The sequence below is a fragment of the Carcharhinus amblyrhynchos genome, chromosome 24 (genome assembly GCF_965287045.1).
Source record: "Carcharhinus amblyrhynchos chromosome 24, sCarAmb.v2.hapA, whole genome shotgun sequence".
In the NCBI taxonomy this organism is placed as follows: Eukaryota; Metazoa; Chordata; class Chondrichthyes; order Carcharhiniformes; family Carcharhinidae; genus Carcharhinus; species Carcharhinus amblyrhynchos.
Genome location: NC_137347.1, coordinates 33121558 through 33145693, shown reverse-complemented (window position 1 = coordinate 33145693; position 24136 = coordinate 33121558). Strand labels below are relative to the sequence as shown.

Genomic DNA, 24136 nt, shown 5'->3' with positions numbered 1-24136 from the left:
ACCACACTGTAGCAAGCCAAGATTCAGACAGATATTCTGCCCACATAGTGTTGAAAACACAGCTGCATTGACCAAATGTGTAGCAGAACAGGTTTCATTCTGTCTGTAGCTGACTATCCTGCTACAAGAGGCCATATGGCAGAAAGTATTTCAGTTTAATAGTACACTAATTTTTTGTTTCTCAGCCCTTTGGCTAAGATCAAGCATCAGATCAAGCCTGAGATGGGTTGCAACGCCTCATCTTGTCAGCTTGGATCTTATTGATTTCTCTTGTGGGGACCATTAACTTGATTCAATTGAAATTTGAATTTGGTTTTTGGAACTGGCAGGAAATGGATTTGGGTTTTCTGATCCGTTCTGGGCATTGGCTTTGCACCTTTAAAGAGAAAGTAAAAAATCTGTTTAAAGAAAAGTGCACTAATTTTTGTAACCCTTTTAAAGTAGGTAAATAATTAATTATTTTTTCTTTAAATGGAATATTGTTCATAGAATTGAGCTCCCAATTGATTTAGACATACTGAAGCGGAAGTCCATCTTCAGTCTGCCCTGCTTTGTCTGCTTTCAGTTAATGTGACAGTAAGTCTTCATGACCTTGGCTAGGGAGGAGAATGCCATCCAGAGCTTCCACTCATGATTGCTGTGACCATGACCCCTGATGGAAACCAATAGTTGCTTTTACAGATTTGGGCTTGCTTTTAAAGTATACGTAATGTAGGTTGTTTTTTAAGTTTAGTTAGTTTCTGATCAATCTTCTTTTCAAAGAAGCAGCAATCCTGGAGAGCCATGGGATTGATGTTCAGAGTCCTGGTGGACATTCCAATAGTGACGACATCGAGGGCAATGACTACTGTGAGCAAGTGAGTCACGACTATTAGAGGTTAGAACTACAAAAGTTACTTCTTTGAATCTTCTTATTTCTCTCTAACAGGTGTGTTTAATAAATGTATTTTTATATAAATAGAACTTATTACCATCTTCTAGTCTGTGTCATTGAGCAGCCATTTGTCAGATGACAGATTAATGGTTTTCATTATAGGCAATTTAAGACTAGATCTAAATCATCATTTGTTGGTAGGAGCATGAATTCTGCAAAGTGTTCTTAGAGACAACTTCACTGTGCTGTTATGGTTCATACTGTGTGTTCAAGCCATAAAGGAATCCCAGTTCACAAAGATGCTGGCACATATGAGATGGGAGGAGGGACTTATGGATGGCATTTAAAGGAGGAAACAAGAACCTAGACAAGTTTTTTGCAAACTTTAGAGATAATTTGATTGTATGGGAGTGCATTTTTTAAGAGAAGTGCAGGACATTATGCAGTTCTAAAACCCTCTTTGGACACAGCATGGTAGAATGTTAATTCCCAGAGCTCAACTAGACTTACCACACAACAAGCTTAGGATTCCTGCTTTTGATCACTGCTCATGATCTCTCAAAAGTGAATGTCAAGTGCAGACCAGATCTGCCAGCTATATGATGCCTTCATGATAAAATAGCCTTCTAACTCTATTCCCACGTATGCTTTGTTGACAAAAAATGGGACAAACTCAATTACTGCCCCATCAGCATATTCCCACTCATCAACAAAAGGGGTAGAATAAGTCATTAATAGTGCTATTACATGATACTCAGCAATTACCAGCTTGTCAATGCACAATCTTGGTTCTGCTAGGACCACTCAGCTCCGGGCTTCATTACAGCTTCAGTTCAAACATGAACCTAAGTGCTGAGTTACTGGCCTTGACATCAAGACAGCATTTGACGGAATGTGATGAAAAGCTCCAAAAGCTTTTGCTACCAAATAAACCTGTTGGACTTTAACCTGGTGTTGTGAGATTACTTACTTTGCTTACCCCAGTCCAAGGCCGGCATCTCCACATCATATCTTTAATCCTGTACTCAAACCTCCTTGCAATAAATGTCAATGCACCATTTGCCTTCCTAATTGCTTGTTGCACTTGCATGCTAGTTTTTATTGACATCTAAATCCCTTTGGACATCAACACTTCCCAATGTCTCATTATTTTAAAAATATTTCTGTTTTACCTACCCAAACCACATTATTTTCCATTTCCCATTCATTTAATCTGTCTAAATCCTGTTGAAGTTTCTTTTCATCCTCCTCAAACCTCACATTCCTATCTAATTTCGTGTCATCAGCAAACTTGGAAATATTTAATTTGACCCCCAATATTTAGTTCATTGGTTGTGAATAGCTGGGACCCAAGCACTGATCGTTATAGTCCCCAACTCATCACAGCTTGCCAACCTGCAAATGGTGCATCTATTCCTACTGTTTTCTGTCCTTTAGTCAATTATTACACCAATCCTGTGCACTCCAATTGGTTTATTATTAATCTTTTGTTTGGGACCTTATTGAAAGCCCTCTGAAAGCTCAAATACAGCACATCCACTGGTTCCTCCTTTTCTATTCTGCCAATTATCTCTTCAAAAAAGAACTCTTAACAGGTTAATCAGACATTATTTCCCTTCATAAATCCATGTTGGCTTTGCACAATCCTTCAATTATATTAAAAGTGTATAGTTATCACATCCTTCATTATAGATTCTAGTATTTTCCCTATTACTAACATCAGGCTAATAGGTCACTGTTTTCTCTCTCCCTTCTTTTCTTAAACAGTAAGGTTACATTTGTTACCTTCCAATCTGCAGAAGCCATTTTAAAATCAGTAGAACTTGGAAGATGATCAGCATTGCAACCACTATCTCTTTCAAGACTCTGGGATATAGATCATCATCTCCCAGGGACACAAATTTCAACCACATTAACCTTTCCAGCACTACATTTTTGACTCAAACTAATTATTTCAATTCTTCATTCCTGCTGGGCCCTTGGTTCTCTAACATTTCTGGGAAGTCCTTTACATCTTCCTCTGTGAAATATTTGTTTAGTTTCTCTGCTTTCCTTATTCCACATTATAAATTATCTCCATCTTTGCCCATAACAGACCCACACTTGTCTTTGCTAATCTTTCTCTTTTTATGTGCCTATAGCAATTTTTAAAAGTCTGGTTTTATGTTTCTCGCCAGTTTATTTCATGTCCTAATTGCTTTTTCTTAATCAGTTTCTTGTCTTCTTTTGCTGTCAGTCTTCAGGTGTACTTTTTTGGCAATTATGTAGGCCTTTTCCTTTGGTCTAATCCAATCTTTAACTTCTGTTGTTAACTGTGGTTTGATGACTTATCCTGCTGGGTTTTTGTACCTCAGTGTATATTTGTTAGAAACCGTGTATTAATTCTTTAAATGCTAGCCATTGCCTGTTGACCATCTGCTGTACTTTCCCAATCTACCACAAACAACCTACCCCTCATGTTTTTTCAGTTTCCTTTGTTTAGATTTAAGACCTGGGTTTCGAATTTAATTACTCACTTTCAAACTTAATGTAAAATTCTGTCATATTATCATGACTATCTAAATGCTCCTTTACAATGAGATTATTAATTAGCTATTTTTCATTTCACAATTCTAGATTTAAAATAGCCTGTTATCTAGTTGGTTCCTCAACATACTGTTCAAGAAAACCATCTTGTATACATTCCAAGAATTTACCCTTCACAGAATTAGTACCAATTTAACTTACCTGACCGGAATGTAGATTGAAGTCCTCCATGATTACTGTATTATCCTTATTATGTTCACCTTTAATTTCCTGATTTAAATTGTGCGACATTACCACTACTTGTTCAGTGGCCTATAAATAACTCTTACCAATGTTTGCTGCTCTTTGTTGCTTCTTAGCTGCATCCAAACTGATTCGACAGCTTTATCTTCCAACCTTAAACCAGGATTTTCTGGGCCCGCCATGGCGGATGTGGGATGAGCCATTCAAATGTCTGTTGACTTTGGCAGAACTGGAAGATCCTGCTGGTGGAAGAGGCTGGAAAATCCAACCCTAAAATCTTCCTTCACTAATTTACTGATGTGATCTGTTATTAACCTCATCTCCTTTTCCTTTTTTCCTATCCTTTCTAAATGTTGAATACCCTTGAACATTTCATTCCAAATCTTGGTCACCCAGCAGCCACACCTCCTTAATGGCAATTAGATCAGACTAGTTTACTTCTATTTGTGCTGTCAATTCATCTACCTTATTGGAAATACTGTGTGCATTCAGATAAAGTGTCATTAATTTTGCCTTTTCAACATTTTCCCATGTTTTGATCCTATTTGATGCTGGCCTTTGTTACCTCTACCTTCCAATTTTGCTTACTACTTTTCTTCCTACCAGTACCAGCTTTGTTTCGCTCCTATCTGAATCCCTCTGTTTTCCATGCCACTGCTAAGCTAGTATAAATCCTCTCCCATAACACTAGCAAATCTTCCGGCGAGGATATTGACCCTGGTCCTACTCATGTGGAACTCATTCACCTGGTACAGGTTCCACCTACCCCAGAATTGTCCCAGAAAACTAAAGCCCTCCCACCTACACATCTTTGACGTCATGAGTTTGTTTGCTCTATCCTCCTATTTCTGAACTCATGAACACATGGCACTGGGAGCAATCCTGAGATGACTGCCTTTGAAGTTCCACTTCTTAACCTCTCTCCTAGCTCTCTCAAATCTGCTTTCAGCATCTCATCCCTTTCTCCACCTGTGTCATTGGTACCAGTGTGGAACACAGCCTCTGATTGTTCGCCTTCCTCCATAAGAATGCCCTACAGCTGTTCTTCCACTCTTCCTTCTCCTCCCTTGGACAGCTGAGCCAGTGGCAGTGCCACAGACATGTCTTTGGCTGCACTCCTCTCATTATTCAAAAACTTATTATTATTGAATAAGATTGATACAGGGGGACTCCTGCACTACCTGCCTGGATGGTCACCCATTCTGCGTCTGCTATACTCTCCTAACCTGCAGTGTGACCAGCTCCCTAAACACAGCATTCACGTAGTTCTCTGCTTGTTGGATGCACCACAGTGACTCCAGTCGCCACTCAGCTTCTAAAACACGGAGCTTAAGTTTCTGCAGCTGGTGACACTTCCTGCTTCGTGCTCTGGTGGAAGGTCATCCAGTCTTGAAACATTAGCACTGTTCTCTCACTGTAGATGCTGTCAGACCTGTTGAGATTTTCCAGCATTTTCTGTTTTTGTTAAACTTCTGCACGTGTGGACATCTTAGGCCATAGGAAGCATCCATGACTTTCTATGTGTTACAGGATGGGCATTCCACATAGCTGAGCTGCCCTACCATAACTTTACATTACAGACTAGTTATTACAAACTGGAGATTAGAAACCTGGACCCTCCTATTTCTAATAAACTTTACTACTGGTAAACCTTACTACTACTACTAATAAAATCTTATAGTTACGACTAAATTACCAGATTTTGACTTACCTGTTTCTCAGTGATGTTAGCTTCTGAATTGTTTTCAGACTGAAACCCCTGGCTCTTTTAAACTGTTCTCTGTGTTCCTTTAAACAAAAGAATAATTAGCTGTTTATGTGAACAGCACCCCCTCTCTCACTGCAATGAATTCCTTCACTCATCAAAATCCCAAGCTCTGGGCAGCACGGTGGCACAGTGGTTAACACAGCTGCCTCACAGCACTAGGGACCCGGGTTCAATTCCCAGCTTGGGTCACTATCCGTGTGGAGTTTGCACATTCTCCCGTGTCTGCGTGGGTTTCCTCCGGGTGCTCCAGTTGCCTCCCACCGTCCAACAATGTACAGGTTAGGTGAATTGGCTATGCGAAATTCTCCCTCAGTGTACCTGAACAGGTGCCAGACTGTGGCGACTAGGGGATTTTCACAGTAACTTCATTTCAGTGTAAATGTAAGCCTACTTGTGACTAATAAATATAAACTTTAACACATTCTGTGACTTGCTGCACTCAGTGACCAGCTGCTGTCTTCTTGCTTGCATGATGGCAGTGTTTGTCCGTTCTATCATGTATCATCCAAATATGATTCAACTTTACTATTACGGTTAAGTTTCTTTCAGTCTGGTTCAAACTAGTTATCTACTCAACTAACTGTAGCTGCTGTCTTCTTGCTTGCTCACTTTGTCCAGTTAGCAAGGTCCTCTATTTATACTAGCTGAAATTCTACAGAGATGAGTCAGCACTGCATCCAGAGAATCTGGTACAAACTAGTTATCTACTCAGCTAACTGTAGCTGCCTCTCGTTCTGGAGCTCTTTTATCCCTAACTAAGACCGAAAGAAACTTAACTGTAATAGTAAAGTCGAATCATATTTGGATGATACATGATGGAACTGACAAACGCTGCCATCATGGATCATAAAATCATAAACTCCCTACAGTGCAGGCCCGTTGAGCCTGCACCGACAACAATCCCACCCAGGCCTACCCCCATAACTCCACATAGTTACCCTGCTAATCCCTAATATACACATCTTGGGACACTAAGGGGCAATTTAGCATGACCAATCCACCTAGCCTGCATGTCTTTGGACTGTGGGAGGAAACCAGAGCACCTGGAGGAAACTCACAGGGAGAACGTGCAAACCCCAATAGACAGTCACCCAAGCTGGGAATTGAACCCGGGTTCCTGCACTATGGGGCAGCAGTACTAACCAGTGTGCCACCGTGCCACCCTAGTTTGTAGCGAAATTTTAAATGAAAACTGAACTACATTTTACAAAGAGATTAACCCTTAAAATTCTATTGCTCGCCAAATTCCCAAACTCTCACTCTGAATAGCCACACTCAGCCAATGTCCTAGTGCTTGCTTAGTGAGCTTTATCCAGTTAAATGTTTTTGTTCAAATCAGCAATCAGATTTTCCTTTCTGTGAATTACACAAGTCAACCAATGTATTCCAGTAGATTTAATTTGTGCAGTTGATTCACTAACACTTAGTGTGATTAGCTTCACATTGACACTAAGATTTGATACACACATTTTCAAAGAGATAAGTTATTCCTCACAGGCTACTAATTGAGCAATTAGGCCTCAAAATGACTCCGACCTAATGCATTCTTCTAAATATATCTTGTGTTTTAAGATTACGATGAATAATTTTTTTGCATTGTTTTGTTGGATTTCTTTGCATTACTTACGACTGATTTGAAGTATTTACCTAATGTAGATTCATTTGTTTGACGTGATTTCATCAAAACAACATTTGAAGAATGTTTACACTTTTTAAAAGACAGCCCTTGTGTTGAGTAGCATGACTTTACAAACCTGGTGCAGAGAGCAAGCAAATCAGAAACATTTGAATCTTGCAAGCTAACCAGTGGACACCACATGGAATTGACTATTGCATTTACTGATTGCTATTTATTTTATATTGATTTGTATTTAAAAGTATCATCCATTTGTCTTTATTGATGTCCTTCAATGAGGGATATGCTTTAGTGTAGTTAGGTTTTTGCCTGATCACTGGTAAAGTCTTGTCAATACATTCTTCAAGTACCCTAGCATATAAAAACCAGGTTAAAACCTAACCTTGGTTATTTTCATTTAACCAGCCAATGTTTCATAAAACAACAGATTCCTAATTGAAGCATTTAGAACCTATCGGAACCCACCAGCTGCTGCTTAATAGATCCACAAATCTGTTTAGCAGATTTTAACATCCTTTTAACAATAGAATGCAAGTTGCATCTAATTCACACTTTCTGAGCAACACTTTCAACAGTATTTACAATAGCATTTCAGGCAGCATCAAATTCTGATTGCAGTGCTTCAGTTAACATTGAACACAGGAGTTGGGACGTCTTGTTGAAATTGTACAAGACATTAGTGGGGCCACATTTGGAATACTGTCGACAGTTCTGGTCACCCTATTATAGAAAGGATATTATTAAACTAGAAAGACTGCAGAAAAAGTTTACTAGGATGCTACTGGGACTTGATGGTTTGAGTTAAAAGGAGAGGCTGGGTAGACTGGAACTTATTTCTTGAAGCCGAGGAGACTTAGGTGTGATCTTATAGTGGTTTATAAAATAATGAGGGGCATAGATAAGGTAGATAGTCAGCAGGGGAGTCTAAAACTAGAGGGCATAGGTTTACGGGGAGAGATACAAAAGGGTCCAGAGGGGCAATTTTTTCACTCAGAGGGTAGTGAGTATCTGGATCTAGTTACCAGAGGCAGTAGTAGAGGTGGGTACAATTTTGTCTTTTAAAAAGCATTTAGACTGTTACATGGCTAAGATAGGTATAGAGAGATATGGAACAAATGTGGGCAATTGGGACCAGCTTAGAGATAAAAATTGGGTGGCATGGACAAATTGGACCAAAGGGTCTGTTTCCATGCTGTAAACCTCTATGACCCTAGGATTCTATAGGAGGTACCATAAGACAATTGCTGTAAAATATGGCAAGGCTGGAAAATGGGCATCAGGATCACTATGGGCGATTAACCCCATGCCCTTTGTTCCCAATGCAGTCCTTTGTTCTCAATGTAAGCTGCATGGGATGTGCAAGCCAGTGCAAAGTGCGCTGGTGAGTGCTTCCATGCCTGAACAGTGAGTGCAAATAAAGGCTAGCCTCCACTAGAGAGGTGCATTTTGATTGCAATAGATGCTGGAAGTGACTGGGGAAGAATGTCTGCACAGGAAGAACTTTGAAAATTGGCACAACAGGCCAGAGAGTATGCGCCAAGGTTCACTGATATAGCATTGGAGGCCTTGGTGCAGGAAGGGGACAGGAGCAGAGAAGAACTGTATCCTCAGTGGACCAGGAGGCCCTCGAGATAGTACAGATAGCCATTGTGGTCAGTGGCAGCTGTGTGACCACGAGAACCTACATGCAATGCTGTAAGTAGTTCAGTGACCTCACTGAAGGTCAGAGAATGCATCTTCAAATGCCCTTACAAATGAGCCCTTGGCCTTGCACACTGCTCAATTCACCACCACCCCTTCACTCATCCACCAAGAATATCCATCAACCACGACTCATACCTCACATTGTAGCTTGACCTCACCCTCACACACTTAGAATTGCTACAACCTTGCACCCAAGACTCACAGCTTGTACTCACTGTCAGCTAGTCAGCCAGGTCAGAAATATCACCAAATTTCACCGCACTTAGGGGTGTGTGAATACAAGAAGGCAGAAGCAAAAACAAGAAGGCGGATTACTACCTGAATGGCTGTAAATTGGCAGAGAGGAGTGTGCAGCAGGACTTTGGTGTCTTGTGCACCAGTCACTGAAGGTGAGCATACAGGTGTAGCAGGCAGTAAAGAAGGCAAATGGCATGTTGACCTTCATTGTGAGAGGTTTCAAGTACAGGAGCAGGGATGTATTATTGTAGTTATAAAGGGCCTTAGTGAGGCCACACCAAGAACAAAGAACAACCCAGCACGGGAAACAGGCCCTTCGGCCCAACGAGCCCGCGCCGCCGCATCCTCCTACACCTACTCTACCCTGCATGTCTGCGAGTGGAACCCCTTACTTAGCCAAATTCAGGGGAGAATAGTGTCAATTTGGTAAACCAATCAGCCTAAGAGCACATCTTTGGGGTGTGGGAGGAAACCGGAGCGCCCGGAGGAAACCCACGCAACCACAGGGAGGATGCGCAAACTCCCACAGACACAGGCCCAAATCCATGTATCTGCACAGCTAGCAGTGCTAGTCACTGAGCTGTTGCGGTGCCCGTCTACTGGTCCAGGATCAAGCACACACACCGACACAAAGTACTAGACCACTCCCAGAACCTCCAAGAGCAGCCCACGCACGACCCACCGTGTGCATGCCCCTCGTTTGACAACAAGGTGGACCTCCACCTGCGGAATAAAAAGATAAAAACGTTAACATATAAGTCTGCATTTCCGGTGTCTCCCGAGGCTCTGACCCTATTTAATACCCCCTACTATAACCCTCCATCCTTGTTTCGCTCATGTGTCTATCTAAGTAAACCTTAAACGAGTCCAACGTTCCTGCCTCCACCACCCTACTCGGTAGCGCGTTCCATACCCCCACGACCCTCTGCGTGAAGAACCTTCCTCTCACATCCAAATTATACTTCTCCCCCCTCACCCTTAGATCATGACCTCTCGTAATTGTACCCAGTCTAGGGAGCAGTCTCTCACTATTGACTCTATCTATTCCCTTCAGTATCTTATATACCTCTATCATGTCTCCCCTCAATCTCCGTCTTTCCAAGGAGAAAAGTCCCAGTTTCTCCAACCTTTCCTCGTAACTCAGTGCCTCCATGCCAGGCAACATCCTGGTAAACCTCCTCTGCACCCTCTCCAGAGTCTCCACGTCCTTCCGGTAGTAAGGTGACCAGAACTGGACGCAGAACTCCAAATGCGGTCTAACTAACGTTCTGTACAACTGAAGCATTAGACGGCAGCTCCTATACTCTATACCCCTTCCTACAAAGGCTAGCATTCCATAAGCTTTCCTCACAACCTTCTCCACTTGTGTCACAACCTTCATAGACTTGTGAACCTGCACTCCCAGATCCCTCTGTATTTCTATACTCCTAATCGGTCTACCCTTTATCACGTAGCTCCTCTCTGCATTATTCCTTCCAAAATACATCACCTCGCATTTGTCAGGATTAAATTCCATAATCCATAAGAGTATTGTGTGCAGTTTGTCTCCTTTTTTGAGGAAGGATGTTTTTGCTCTCAAGGGAGTGCAGAGAAGGTTTACCAGGATGATTCCAGGGATGGCGGGACTGATGTATGAGGAGAGATTGAGTAGGTTAGGATTGTTTTTGCTGGAATTCAAACAATCTCATAGAGACTTATAAATTTCTAACAGGACTACATAGGATAGATGCAGGAAGAATGTTCCCAATGGTGGGGGAGCCCAGAACCAGGAGTCACAGTTTGAGGATTCAGGGTAGACCATTTAGGATGGAGGTGAGGAGACATTTCTTTACCCAAAGAATGGTGAGCCTGTGGAGTTCATTACCACAGGAAGTAGTTGATGCCAAAACATTGAATGTATTCAAGAAGCAGCTAGATATAGCATTTGGGGTGAATGGCATGAAAGGTTATGGAGAAAAAGTAGGATTAGGCTATTGAATTGGATGATCAGCCGTGATCAGGTTGAATGGTGGAGCAGGCTTGAAGGGCCAAATGGCGGCCTCCTGTATATGAATAATATGTTATATTGTTACGCTATAACATATGTTATGAACAATGTTATATTGTTAATTAAACATGATTTTCCCCATGCATCTTAAGTACTTTAAGGACCATCGGGACAGTTGGGGCACTAGGTATTGAGAGGAACTGGGTCATTGAACTGGTTAATAAACTCTCTCAATAAAGAGAAGTCCTGTGTCTTGATTTTGACTTCATCAGCCAGCTTGGATTCTATTAACAAATGACATGAACAAAGAAAATTACAGCACATTAACAGACCTTCCATCGCTCAAGCCTGCACTAACCACGCTACCCAGCTGAACTAAGACGCCCCTTAAAATGCTTCCCTCACTCTTGCAGGGAAGGTAGCACACAACTGCAGGAAGCAGCATCTAACTGGCTGGGACAGGCACAGCCAGGGTGACCATCTCCCAGCGAGAAATATGAGGGGACTTTCTTGCATCCTACTTCCCTCACATCCTACAATCTCTTCTGATTCACAAGCTCCAGATGGTCTTAAGTTTGCATATTTTGCTTTTCTCCACTACTCCTTCCTGATGCCCAAGAGCTGCAACCTGGCCAGGCAGCAGTGTAGCAGCAAGAACACAAAAGGAAGAAGATTCGGGTGATAAAGGAACACTATCATTCAATCTCTCATTCACAGCCAACAATTCAGATACTGAGACTGTGCATGGTTTAGGTGGGGGAATCTACATATGGTGGGTGATACACTGGGCATGAGTGAGTAGTTGCCAAGGCAGTGCAAAAGGGTAGCAGAGGTGCCATTCCATCTTAAGGTTATACACAAGTTCTGCAGTGGAGTCACGTGAGTATTTTGATGGGATGAACCAGAGAAAAAGACTGAGGTTATGCAGAATGAAATGCTTGGTGCTTTGGCTGGTCTGCCAGAAAGCCTACAATTCTAACCAAGGAGCACGGAAGGGTTTGGAACCAGCTTTGCACAGAGCTCGGAGTCATAAGACCTAGAACCTCAAGAGGAGCAGAAGTTGGTTATTTGGCCCCTTGAGCATGTTCTGCCAGGCAATCAGTTCATGGCTGATCTGGTGTGGCTTTAACTCCACTTTTCTGCCTGTCTCCCATAACCCTTGACTCTCTTGTCAATTAAACTATCTAATTCAGCCTTGAATATATTCGATGACTGAGCAGTGGAAGAGAATTCCAAATGTCAGTGGCACTCAGAAAAGAAATTCCTTCTCATCTTCATCTTAAAATGGGAGACCTATTATTTTCAAATTGTATCGCCTAGTTCTGGATTTCCCATGCAGGTCCTGTCCTGTGGTTATGTAATGTCACCTTTCAGCAGTGGAAGCTTAAATTAAAGTCAAACAGGAGCAGTTTGTTTGCCATGCAGGCTCAGTCTGTATCCATCATGGATATGGATACCAGTGTTCAACGAGACAGGGTCTCACAGCAATCAACCCCTCAACCCATTGATACCATTGCTAAACCGCTCCATCAGAGGAATGGCAATGGCACTGTTCAGCATGAACCTGCTATCCTCTCTCAGGATGACAGCATTTGTCCTCCTACCACCGCCAGTCTATCAGTCATCCAGCTGCTGCCTATTCTGAGGTGGTGACATTCAAAGTTGGACTTTCTGGGGCCAGAGTGTCGCAAATTCATCCTGTAAAGCTGTCTGCAGTCTCCCTCATGGGAAGTCAGCAGCCTTCCACCCATCAACCATTCTGCAGCCCCAGAGGGGCAGGAAAGCCAGGGTAAGCAAAAATACACAGGAGACAGACACTAAGGAAATTCGCGAAGGAGTGGCTGACTATTGGACATAAAGTTAATTTATTGTCACAAGTAAGGCTTACATTAACCCTGCAATGAATTACTGTGAAATTCCCCTAGTCGCCACAGTCCGGTGCCTGTTCGGGTCAATGCACCTAACCAGCATGTCTTTCAGAATGTGGGAGGAAATCTGAACACCACGCAGACCCGGGGAGAATGTACAAACTCCACACAGACAATGACCAAAGCCAGGAATCGAACCTGGGTCCCTGGTGCTGTGAAGCAGCAGTGCTAATCACTGTGCTACCATGCTGCTGTGGATGGTCTGATTGGTAAAGCGGTGTGGACCTTTGTTTTGTGACATTGTTTATTTCAGCATTGTGGTCAAGAGGTTGCTGCGATGATGAGTAAAAGAAGGAATGGAAGGTATTGGACTATTTGGGTGAGATTTTCGGGTTGCGCTCGCACCAAAACCAGAAAATCCTGTCCGAGGTCAAAGGACCTCATGATCCTATCCTGCCATGGCGGGCGGCAGGGGAAAATTCAGGTCTTTGTTTTTGGGCAGTTGGGCTTGTGAACACTGTTAATGCAGTTGGATGAACCAATCTCAGAGAACCCCAGCCAGAAAGGGGATGTGTTGATTTCATCCTCCCTCCTCTTTCTTAGATGCTTTCCTGGAGGAAGGCACTATTACATCATGATGAGCAAGATTATGGAGGCTGCAGCAAAATGTGACATGAGCTTAAGTGAGTAGTGCAAGAATCCTCCAGAGCTTTCAAAGTAACAGTGCCTAAGCGGCAGCATGTCTCTAGTTACATGCATGCTTTTCACCGACACACTGGTTATGGCACTGGAGTCATGAGCCGTGTGTTTGGTAAATAGGCCTTTTCGACCAACCCATCATCTCCTGGTTTCTCATGGTGACTGGAATGCTGGTAGCACACAGTGAACTGGCACAGAATAAAGACATTGTGATTTCTAATATAAAAGCAAAATACTATGGACGTTGCAAATCTGAAATAAAAACAGAAAATGCTATAAACACTCAACTGACCGCAACCCTGAAACATTACCTCTGTTTCACTCACCATGGATTGTTGCCAAGACTGCTGAGTATTCCCACTATTCTCTGTTTTTATAGCATCGTGATTGCTGTCAGGATACCAACTATTAACCTGCATTATGTGATGTGTACAATCACACGCCAACTGGACATTGAGAGAATGGAACCCTTTCTGGTTGTACTGTGCCTCTGAATTTCCATCAGACTCATGCAGTTTTACCTGTGCAGTCAGTGGTGCCATGACCGTCCTTAGTCGGTCTGGCCTATATGTGACCCCAGAGTCAGAGCAATGTCATTGACTCTTAACTGTCTTATCAAGCCATCTAGTTGCAACATACTGCTATGAAGCCTAAAAAAAGACCACCTGGCATTGATGTGACACCAAAATGACAACAGCAAACTCAGCCCTGATGACCCTGCACAGTCCTCCTTGCTAACACATAGGGCTATGTGCCAAAATTGGGAGAGCTGTCCCACAGAATAGTAATGCAACAGACTGACATAGTCATTCTTACAGAATGATACCTTACAAATAATGTCCCAGACACCACCATTACCTTCCCTGGGTATGTTCTGTCACCAGCAGGACAGATCTACCAGAGGTGGCAGCACACTAATATATAGTAGAGAGGGTATTCGCGTGCAAATCCTCAACATTGACTTTGGACCCCATGAAGTCTCATGGCACCAGGTCAAATACGTGTAAGAAAACCTCCTCCTGCTCACCACTCCATTTCAACTGATGAATTGCCTCTTCCTTCCACTTGGAAGAAACACTGAAGATGGCAAGGGCACAGACTGTACTCTGGGTGGGAGATTTCAATGCCCGTCACCAAGAGTGGCTCAGTAATACCACCTACAGACTGAGCTGATTGAGACCTAAAGGATGTGGCTGCCAGACTGGAACTAACAGCTGGTGAGAGAGCCAACAAGAAGGAAAAACCTTCTTGATCTCATACTCACCAATCTGCCACAGATGTATCTGTCCGTGACAGTATTGGTAAGAGTGACCACTGCACAGACTCGTAGAGAAACAAAGTCCTGACTTCACAATGCGAATACTGCCTATCATCTGGTGTGACTCTACCATGCTAAAGGGGTTAGATTTTGAACAGATTTAGCAACTCAAAGTTGAGTATTTATGAGGTGCTATGGGCCATCAGCAACAGCAGAATTACACTCAGATATAATCTGCAACCTCATGGCTTGGCATATTCCCACTTGACCATTACCATCAAACTGGGGGATCAACCCAGATTCAATAAAGAGTATAGGAAGACATGCCAGGGAGTGGCATGGTGGCACAGTGGTTAGCACTGCTGCTTCAGAGACCTGGGTTTGAATCCTGGCTTGGGTCACTGTCTGTGTGGAGTTTGCACGTTCTCCCCGTGTCTGCATGGGTTTCCTCTGGCTGCTCTAGTTTCTTCCCACAATTTGAAAGACATATGGTTAGAAGTATTTACCGAAACAGGTGCTGGAGTGTGGCGACTAGGAGAATTTCACAATAACTTCATTGCAGTGTTAATGTAAGTCTTACCTGTGACTAATAAATAAATTTAGGAGCAGCATCAAGTATATCGAAAAGTAAGGAGTCAACCTGGTGAAGCTACAAACTCAGGACCTCTTGCATGCCAAACAGCATAAGCAGCATGCAACAGATCCCACAATCATCAGATCAGATCTAAGCTCTGCAGGTCCAGCCACATCCAATGAACAAGCCGGAAGCCTTCACAACTATCCCCATCTGCAGTGATGTGGGAGCCCAACATATCAATACTAAACAACAAGGCTGAAATATTTGCAAACACCCTCAGCAGGAAGTGCTGTGTGGATGAACTATCTTGGCTTCCTCCAGAGATCCCCAGCATCACAGTTGCCAATCTTCAGCCAACTCGATTCACCCAATGTGAAGGTACTGGATGCTGCAAAGGCAATTGACCCTGCCAATATCCTGGCAAAGTACAGAAGACTTGTGCTATTAACTTGCCACGCTACCCCACCCTCCCATCAAGCTATTCTAGTGCAGCTACAACACTGGCATCTACCCGGCAATGTGGAAATTGCCCAGGTATGTGCTATCCACAAAAACAGAAATAATCCAATGCTATAGACAATCTGTACAAAATATTTGAAACCATCCAATCAGTCTACTCTCGATCATCACTAAAGTGGTGGAAGGGGTCATCAACAGTGCTATCAAGCAACACTTACTCAGCAATAACCTGGTCATAGACGCACTTTAGATTCCACCAGGGCCATTCAGCTTCTGACCTCCTTAGCGCCTTGGTTCAAATATGGACATAAGCCCTGAATTCCAGAGGTGAGGCAAAAGCAACTGCCCTTAACATCAAGAATGCACTTGTATGGTTGTGGCATCAAGGAGCCCTATCAAAACCTATGTCAAGGGAAAAAGGGAGAAAGCTTTGCACTAGTTGGAATCATGGCTGGCACAAAGGAAGATGGTTGTGCTTGTTGGAGGTCAATCATCAATGACCTTTCTTCCATTGTAAGGTCAGAGTGAAAATGTTTGCTGATGATTGCACAGTGTCCAGGACCATTCGCAGCTCCTCAAATACTGATGCAGTCTGTGTCCATATGAAGCAAGACCTGGACAATATTCAGACTTCTGCTGATAAATGGCAAGTTACATTTGTGACACTCAATTGCTGTACCATCTCTGAATTCCCCAATTGACAACATCTTTTGGGTTACTGTTGACCAGAAACTGAACTGGACCATTGTGGCTACAAGAGCTGGTCAGAGGCTGGTAATCCTACAGCAGGTAACTCACATTGTGACTCCCAAAGCCTGCTGTACAAGTCAAGAGTGTAATGGAAAACTCTCCACTTGCCTGGATGAGTGCAGCTCCAACAGCACTCCATCCAGGACAAAACAGCTCACTTGATTGACATTCCACCCACCACCTTCAACATTCATTCCCTCCACCACCAATGCATCGTAGCAGCACTGAGTATCATCTATAAGGTGCACTGCAGCAATCACCAAAGTTCTGAGACAGCACCTTCCAGACCTGTGACCTCAAAAACCAAGTAAGACTAGGGTAGCAGATGCATGGGGAAATCACCACCTCCAAGTTCCCTTCAAAGCCACATACTTGTCTGACTCAGAACTATATTGTCATTCCTTGCTGCCTCTGGATCAAAATCCAGGACTCCCTTAACAGATTGTTTGTGTATCTATACCACATGGATTGCAGCAGTTCAAGAAGTCAGGTCACTACCATCTTCTCAAGGGCAATTAGGGATGGACACTAAATGTTGGCCTAGCCAGAAAAGCACACATCCTATGAAAGAATTTTTAAAAACCTCCCCGTCCAAAGCATCCGTGACTGCCATTGTATAACAGTGGCTGCAAGATGTTGGAAATGTTTCCTGTTCCAGCCTGGCAAGAACCTGACGTGAAGGCATCACTGGTCATGCCATCCTCGCCCTGCTTGAAGTGTCAGATTCCAATGGGCATCTTATTGAAATTGCACACACTGTTCCTCATTTGATTTAGGAGAAACCACTAAGGCTCTACTATTTTATGTGTTATCCAAATCTGCGAAATTACTTTAGAATCTTATCACTCACTCTCAGACACTCATTAGAAAGCAGTGATACAGTGCCTTGGTGAATAGGCACAATAAGAAGTCTCACAACACCAGGTTAACGTCCAAAAGGTTTATTTGGTAGCACGAGCTTTCGAAACACTAATTCTTCATCAAGTGAGTCACCTGATGTGAGTCATTTTACTCTGCCCACTCCAGTCCAACGCCAGCATCTCCACATCTTGATGAATAGGATTATTGATGAATGTTAGATAACATTTGCAATAATCACTCCTCCAAGCTTGTTCTTTGTATAAAAAAGTGTTAACTGGTTGGAGGAGTTAAAATGAAGCAGCCATTGTCTCCAACAATAATTTGCTTTTAACGGAAAAAAGCATTCTGATTTTGCTTCAGAAGCATTTATTCCAGTCCTGAGAGGATATCTAGAGTGAGATTTGGTTTAAAAAATGCTGGCTGTAGATAGTTGCTGACACGTGCTCCATTATTATTTTCTATTGTTCTTAAAACAGCACATACAATATCCAAATCAAAGGCTCTAAATAAATATCCAGGGAATTTTTTGGTATCATAGATTCTCAATGTTAACAATTCTAGCACCTGACCACAGCGGGTGCAATGTTGTAATATCAGAATCAGGAAGATAAAGAATTTTGGAAGAATATTCACTGGCCTCATTAATGAAGAGAATTAATAAGCAATTATTATTATATATATTGGGAAAAAATCTGCATCTTCTGTGGGTTTCTTGGATAAATGTTTGTTTCAAGTGAGTGGTTGAGGAAGTTACACCTCAGGCAGTGGACATACAGATGTATCTCCATAGAGAGTAGAAGAGGTTTTATTATATAGCACTCTTATCATAGTAAAACGTCCCAATGAGATTCATAGGAATATTATCAAACAGCATTTAGCATAGAGAAGAACAAGAGGAGTTTTACAGTGGTCACAGTCATATATGGTACCATTTGTGACTTTGATAAGATGCACTTAGAGTCATAGAGCAATACTGCATGGAAATAGGCCCTTCAGCCCAACTGGTCCATGCCGACCATAGTGCCCTCCCAGCTAGTCCCAATTCCCACATTTGACCCATTTCCCTCTAATCCTTTCCCATCTATATACTTATCCAAATGCTTTTTAAATGCTGCTATTGAGCCTGCCTCAACCACTTTCTCTGGCAGCTTATTCCATATACTCACCATCCTCTGTGTGAAGAAGTTACCTCTCAGGTCCCTTTTAAATCTTTCCTCTCTCACCTTAAACCTACAGCCTCTAATTTTCATTTCTCCTACCCTAGGAAAAAGACTGTGCATTCATCCTACCAGTGCTCCTCATGATTTTATACAGTTTGGTACTGTGACAGGTGCAGAAACATGATGGGGAGGTGTTCAGATGTGGAGTTCTAGGAAAAATGGGTACTGTTGGGAGGCTACACAATGTTTAAGGCCTTTGGAGAGGATGGGGAGGTGGAATATGGAGTGGTCGTTTGCAAAGGTGAAGTGCTTTTTGAGGCTTGAGTTGATGACAGGGAGATTTGGAAGAGAAGGGCACAGCATCTGTGGAGGGAAAACCATTAACAATGTCAACTAGCATGGGAGTAATAGAGGGAAGTTGGGTGGTCAAGAATTTAATAGGAATAGGATTGAGGGAAGGAAATGGGCCTCATGAACAAGGTGAGCTCAGGGAGGGCATGAGGAGAGATAGGCAAGAAACTAGAGAAAAATGTGAGCTCAGGGCAAGGGCAGTGAGTGCCTTGGTGAATGGAGAGCCGAAGGTTGACCTGTTGAGATTCTGAGAGTGCAGTTCTAAGTGTAATAAGAGAGAGTTTTTTTTTACAGAGCGGCCTCCAGAAAATAGATGGACACACAATTGATGTTAAAGCTAAACTGTAAGATTATGTTGAATTTTTGTTAAATCCAGTGCTACTTATATGGCAGTTTGTGTTTTCCCCTCCTCCTCTCCATAGGATGAAAATACTTGCCATAGTGACCATCAGCAAGACCCTATCTCATTGGCTGTCGAAATGGCAGCTGTCAATCATTCAGTCCTAGCTTTGGCCGGCCAGGGTGGAAGTGAGATCAAGACAGAAGCAATTGACGATGATTGAACGTAAGGCTGAAGGCAATCAGGATTATATAATGTTATAGACTATAGCCACCTTCTTCCCTATTATATGTACTGTTCCGCAACAGACTATTTAGATGTATATTTATCATTTGTTTGTTCGCTGTGCGTTAAATTGAAAGAAAAGTTCTCATATCATTTTTATAGCTGCCAATGTGATCATCTCATATTAACATATCAGTGAATAGAAGTTGTCAGGTGTAACTTGTGCTAAGGTTTGCTGACAGCTGACTGTGAACTCAACAACCATGTTTTTAATGTATTACTGCACATTACCCAATACAGTTTGAAATTATTAGCTGAAGGCAAAACAAAAGCGTTTTCTATTTTCTACATAGCTAGTTTTTTATTAGGGAGATACGAACAAGAAGTCAAACCAGACCAAACTGGCCCAAAATCGGGAGTTGTATGAGCCCAGCACCCTCACTCTGCAGTTTCTTCAAGCTTCCAGTCTCTGGAAACTAAGGAGGTGGTCGCTCCATACACACTCTTATTACATTTAACCTTGGGCAATTCAGATTGGGCTTTGTTCGTTTGCTCCTACTTTTTAGCATGTGTATAAATCAGGGATAGGGTAGACATTGTACAGTCAAATCCTGTTGTGGTCTTTCCCTGATGAACTCATTTCCCTCTGATCAAATTTTATTTTTAAAATGTCTTTTTGACTTAATTGTAAATTTGGTTGTATGTCAGCCTCCGAGCATCCTCTGGACGAGCTGCCAAGCCCCTCATCATGTCTGTTTGTGTATGTGCAATTTTAAATGGTGATATTTACAATAACTAAGACATATTAGAATTTGCATCTCAGGTTAAGGAGGAACAAAAATGTTTGGATCTGACATACCCCCTAAAAGCGACACTTCACCGTCATTGGGTGCATTCTGCCAATTTTCACTTGCCCAGATGCAAAATTATGATTAATTGCGATAGAAAAGAACCTCAGTATTGCAATATTTCCATCAATCCAACAGTCAGTGTGTCTGTAATTGGGGTGGGTAATGGTGCACTATCAATTCTATATAGAAAAAGTTTTGTAATGTGTTTAGAGTGTCACAAAATCAAAATCAGTATTAAATTTGCTGTTCGAGAAGTTATCTTGTTAACTGTTTACTTTGGGGAGGGAGAGAGAGATCCTGGTCAACGTAGAGTGCTCACAGATTAGATCCACCCAGATCTAGAGAAATGTTTCCAGCGCCACATAGTCTCATTATACCTAGTGCAGTTGCATCTTGTGACAACCATCTAAGAAACAGTGCTGTTACTCAAAAATTAATACTTCTGGTTATTTGTAAATTGGTTGGGTAACAAAACAGCAGCTGTATTTACCAGAGAAGCCAAAGAAACCCCAAAAGGACAATTGAATTTGCTACCTTCTCTATCACTGGCTGAGGGATGTCACCCCATATTTTGCTGTACTGTCCAATGTTTCTGTCCAGGAGGACACTGGTTTAAGGAGATTGACCCAAGTGTAGATGAGATGGAAGTGTGGATGAACACTGGCAGAATTCACGATTGTCAGATTCAAACTTTGTGCTCATTTGTAATCTGGGTGCCTGCAGAACAAGGAAATTCAAGTAATTTTATAAGTGGCTTTTCAATGTTGTAAAACTTGCTCAGCCAGGAGTTTACCTTGTGCTGCAGTGTCTCCACGTCTCCCAAAGTTAAAGTTGAAGAAAATTTGACATGTTACTGATCTTTTTGCAACTGTTTATTTACCCAAAGTTTGAGACTCTGGTTCATGTCAACATATGGGATCAGAGTTGAAGCTTGAAGCTGCTATTGCTGACAAGAGCTTCAAAGGAATGAATACAAGTCCTTAGCAGTAACTTTAAAAAAAACATTGCTGTGTATTTAATTTTAGATTTTAGTTAATAATCCACATTCACATGCATTCCTGCTTCCTGCGAAGTAGTTATAAACAATACTGCCCTGAATTGGGCAAGGTTCAGAGAATCTAGAAACAAGCTGGTCTAGTCCCAGTCTATAATGATGTGGTTTCTAAGCTAACAATGTCCTAATAATGTCCTTGGACACTGCTGCTAGGAATGACTTAAATGTTGCATATATTAATTTGCTTGATTTGTCATGCCTATGACACATGGAATAGAGTGTAATTCAGTGATAAAACTTGCTAAGTGTTATTTTGATTATTACCATAGTCAGTATTCTATACATTCTGCTCTTTGTTCATGCAGCATTGATCTAAGGCTTCAGCTAACTTCATCCGTGTAGGTGTAAAGCCAGTATCAGCTTCAAACTCTCTGGTTTTCTCGTAGTTCAGGACATTGCCCTTTATGATAAAATGGATGCCTTCACGCTGAAAGATTCACAAACGTTAACATTGCTACTTTTACTGTAGAAAACACAATGTCCTCACATAGCATTCTTTTGTCCGCTATTTTAAAGGACACTTTAACCCATTCGTTTATTTCAAATGGCTTTAGATCCTTTTAAAACAATGGACAAAGCGACATCATTCAAACACTAATATTTGGACTGTGTAACTTCAGGGGTACTGAAATTTGAAATCACAGTTTATCCACGGGGTAAAAAAAATCCTTAGAACTGTTTTGATGAATTTCTAAAACAGAATCATATGTTTCATCTTGTATTCACTAACTGAGGATGGGTGAACTGTAACTCATGACTGATGTTCAGAGGATATGGCGTCACCCAGACTCATTTGAAGGAACTCAGTATTCAGCAGTTTAATGTGTAGAATTCTCCTTATACTCAAATAGCCTGTTGATAGTAACGCCCATGATGAAAGTATGACACTTTTTTAAAGTCACGATAAGAGTCATTTCGAGTATGAAAGTTAACCTATAAGTATGAGAGATTATTGAGTCAAGGCACTTTCCTTCCCCATAAATGTTGCTTTAGGGATGTGCAAGAGATTGAGATCAGTGTTGAATCTGGTTGCTTAGAAATTCTTATTTCAGCTGTGTTACTACCACATGAGGAGAGGTGAAATGTCTCCCCTATTCTCCAACTTCAGGTTTGACCTTACTTTTTTTGTGAACTTAGAAAGGGTGTGCTGTGCCAATTGTGTAAGAGTCCCACTATTTACACTTTCAGATTTCAAAGAATAGTAAGGCAGGGTGTTTTAGGTTAATCAAAGAACAAGATAAGTTTATTTAAAGCATATCCCAAACTTTACAAAACTAGATAAATTACAACACACACGTACGGATGGCAGAGTAAGAGGATAGGTATGTAGAGTTTTTATAGTTCATGAAAAATAAAACAGAGGAGCGTACGGTTAGCTATTTCATAGCTGGTCTTAATGCAGTGATTGTATGATGTGGTCTTTCTCTTCAGTTGTCTTCCTGGGTATAAATGTATGAAGCATATTTTTACAGTTTATTCCAAAAGGTCTATTTGCAGCAGATTTCGCTGTCAGGATGGTTATTTTGCAAAACAGGGCACGATATGTCTGAGAGAAAGAAGCAGAGGGGCATACAGCTTCAAAACCTATGTTCAGTACAGCATTGTCTTTCATTCTGTCCCTATTGTTTGGTAGCCATGATGTGGAGATGCCGGCGTTGGATTGGGGTGGCATGATAAGAAGTCCTGCGACGCCGGGTTAAAGTCCAACAGGTTTATTTGAAATCATGAGCTTTCGGAGCGCTGCTCCTTCATCAGGTGAGTCTCAACTGATGAAGGAGCAGCACTCTGAAAGCTCATGATTCCAAATAAATCTTTTGGACTTTAATATGGTGTTGTGAGACTTCTTACCGCACTATTGGGTAAGCAGTCCTTATGGCAGTATATTCCTGAGAAATTCTATTAGTTCATATCTGCTGCTGTTATTGTTTCAGGACAAATCATTGCATTTTGATGTGTCATCTCAGAAATATTTGAAAAGTCTCAGGTGAAGCCAACCGAGTGGTGGAGGTTTTTTGGGTCCCCAGGGGCTTAAGTGTCTGTTTTCTTTCGTCCCACTTGGGGGAATGTGAGACTGTGTGGATTGCCACAGTTTTCCATTGTCTGTGAGTGCCTGTGTGGTTCTTTTAAAAGTCTAGCCTGAAAAAGAAAAATTGGGAATTGTACCTTTAAAAAAGCGCATCTTCATAGCAGTTGCTCCAGTTAGAATCGGTAGCCCGTATAATTTGTCACTTTGTAAGTAAAGGATTGTTGTGTTGCTTTATGTAATAAGAACATTCGTACATTCACAAGACCAACCTGCATAACTGGTAATAGCATGTCCATAGAATAAGAGGCCAATTAACAGAGACCTCTACCAAATAATGATACTCACCTCAAATAGATACTAGACTGTGAGTAAATCTAGAGAGCACTGACTTTTAATGGTCAGTCTATACATCTTCTGATTAATTTGTAGTTACATTACAGCTTCTGCTTTAAAAATAAATAAACTGAGGCATATTATAAAATTGACTGAATGAACCAATTTAACAAAGTAGTAAACTCAAGCTTACCTTGCTAATAGTTGCTAATAGTTTTTTGGGCCTCTGTAACTCAATACGGCTGACCGTATTGCTCTATCTTTTCAGAAACAAAATATTGACGGCAGCAGATTTGTCGGCTGCTTTTATGAAAGTTAGCCATAATTCCAAGTGATCTCATCTCCGGTG

At 41.8% G+C, this 24136-nt stretch overlaps 1 protein-coding gene across 4 annotated transcripts in view; it reads left to right on the top strand.

Moving 5' to 3' along the window:
• Positions 1–23120, top strand: part of LOC145358018 (homeobox-containing protein 1-like) — a 68028-nt gene extending 44908 nt beyond the window's left edge. For 2 of the 4 annotated variants that reach the window (XM_080211705.1, XM_080211706.1), the window contains exons 9-10: positions 763–857; positions 19381–23120. In XM_080211705.1, coding sequence (XP_080067831.1) covers positions 763–857; positions 19381–19521 — 236 coding nt within the window. In that variant the 3' untranslated portion in view covers positions 19522–23120. Of the gene's footprint in view, positions 1–762; positions 878–19380 lie in introns of all 4 variants that reach the window. The other 2 variants (XM_080211707.1, XM_080211708.1) reach the window with 2 other exon arrangements.
• Positions 23121–24136: the final 1016 nt, after the last annotated feature.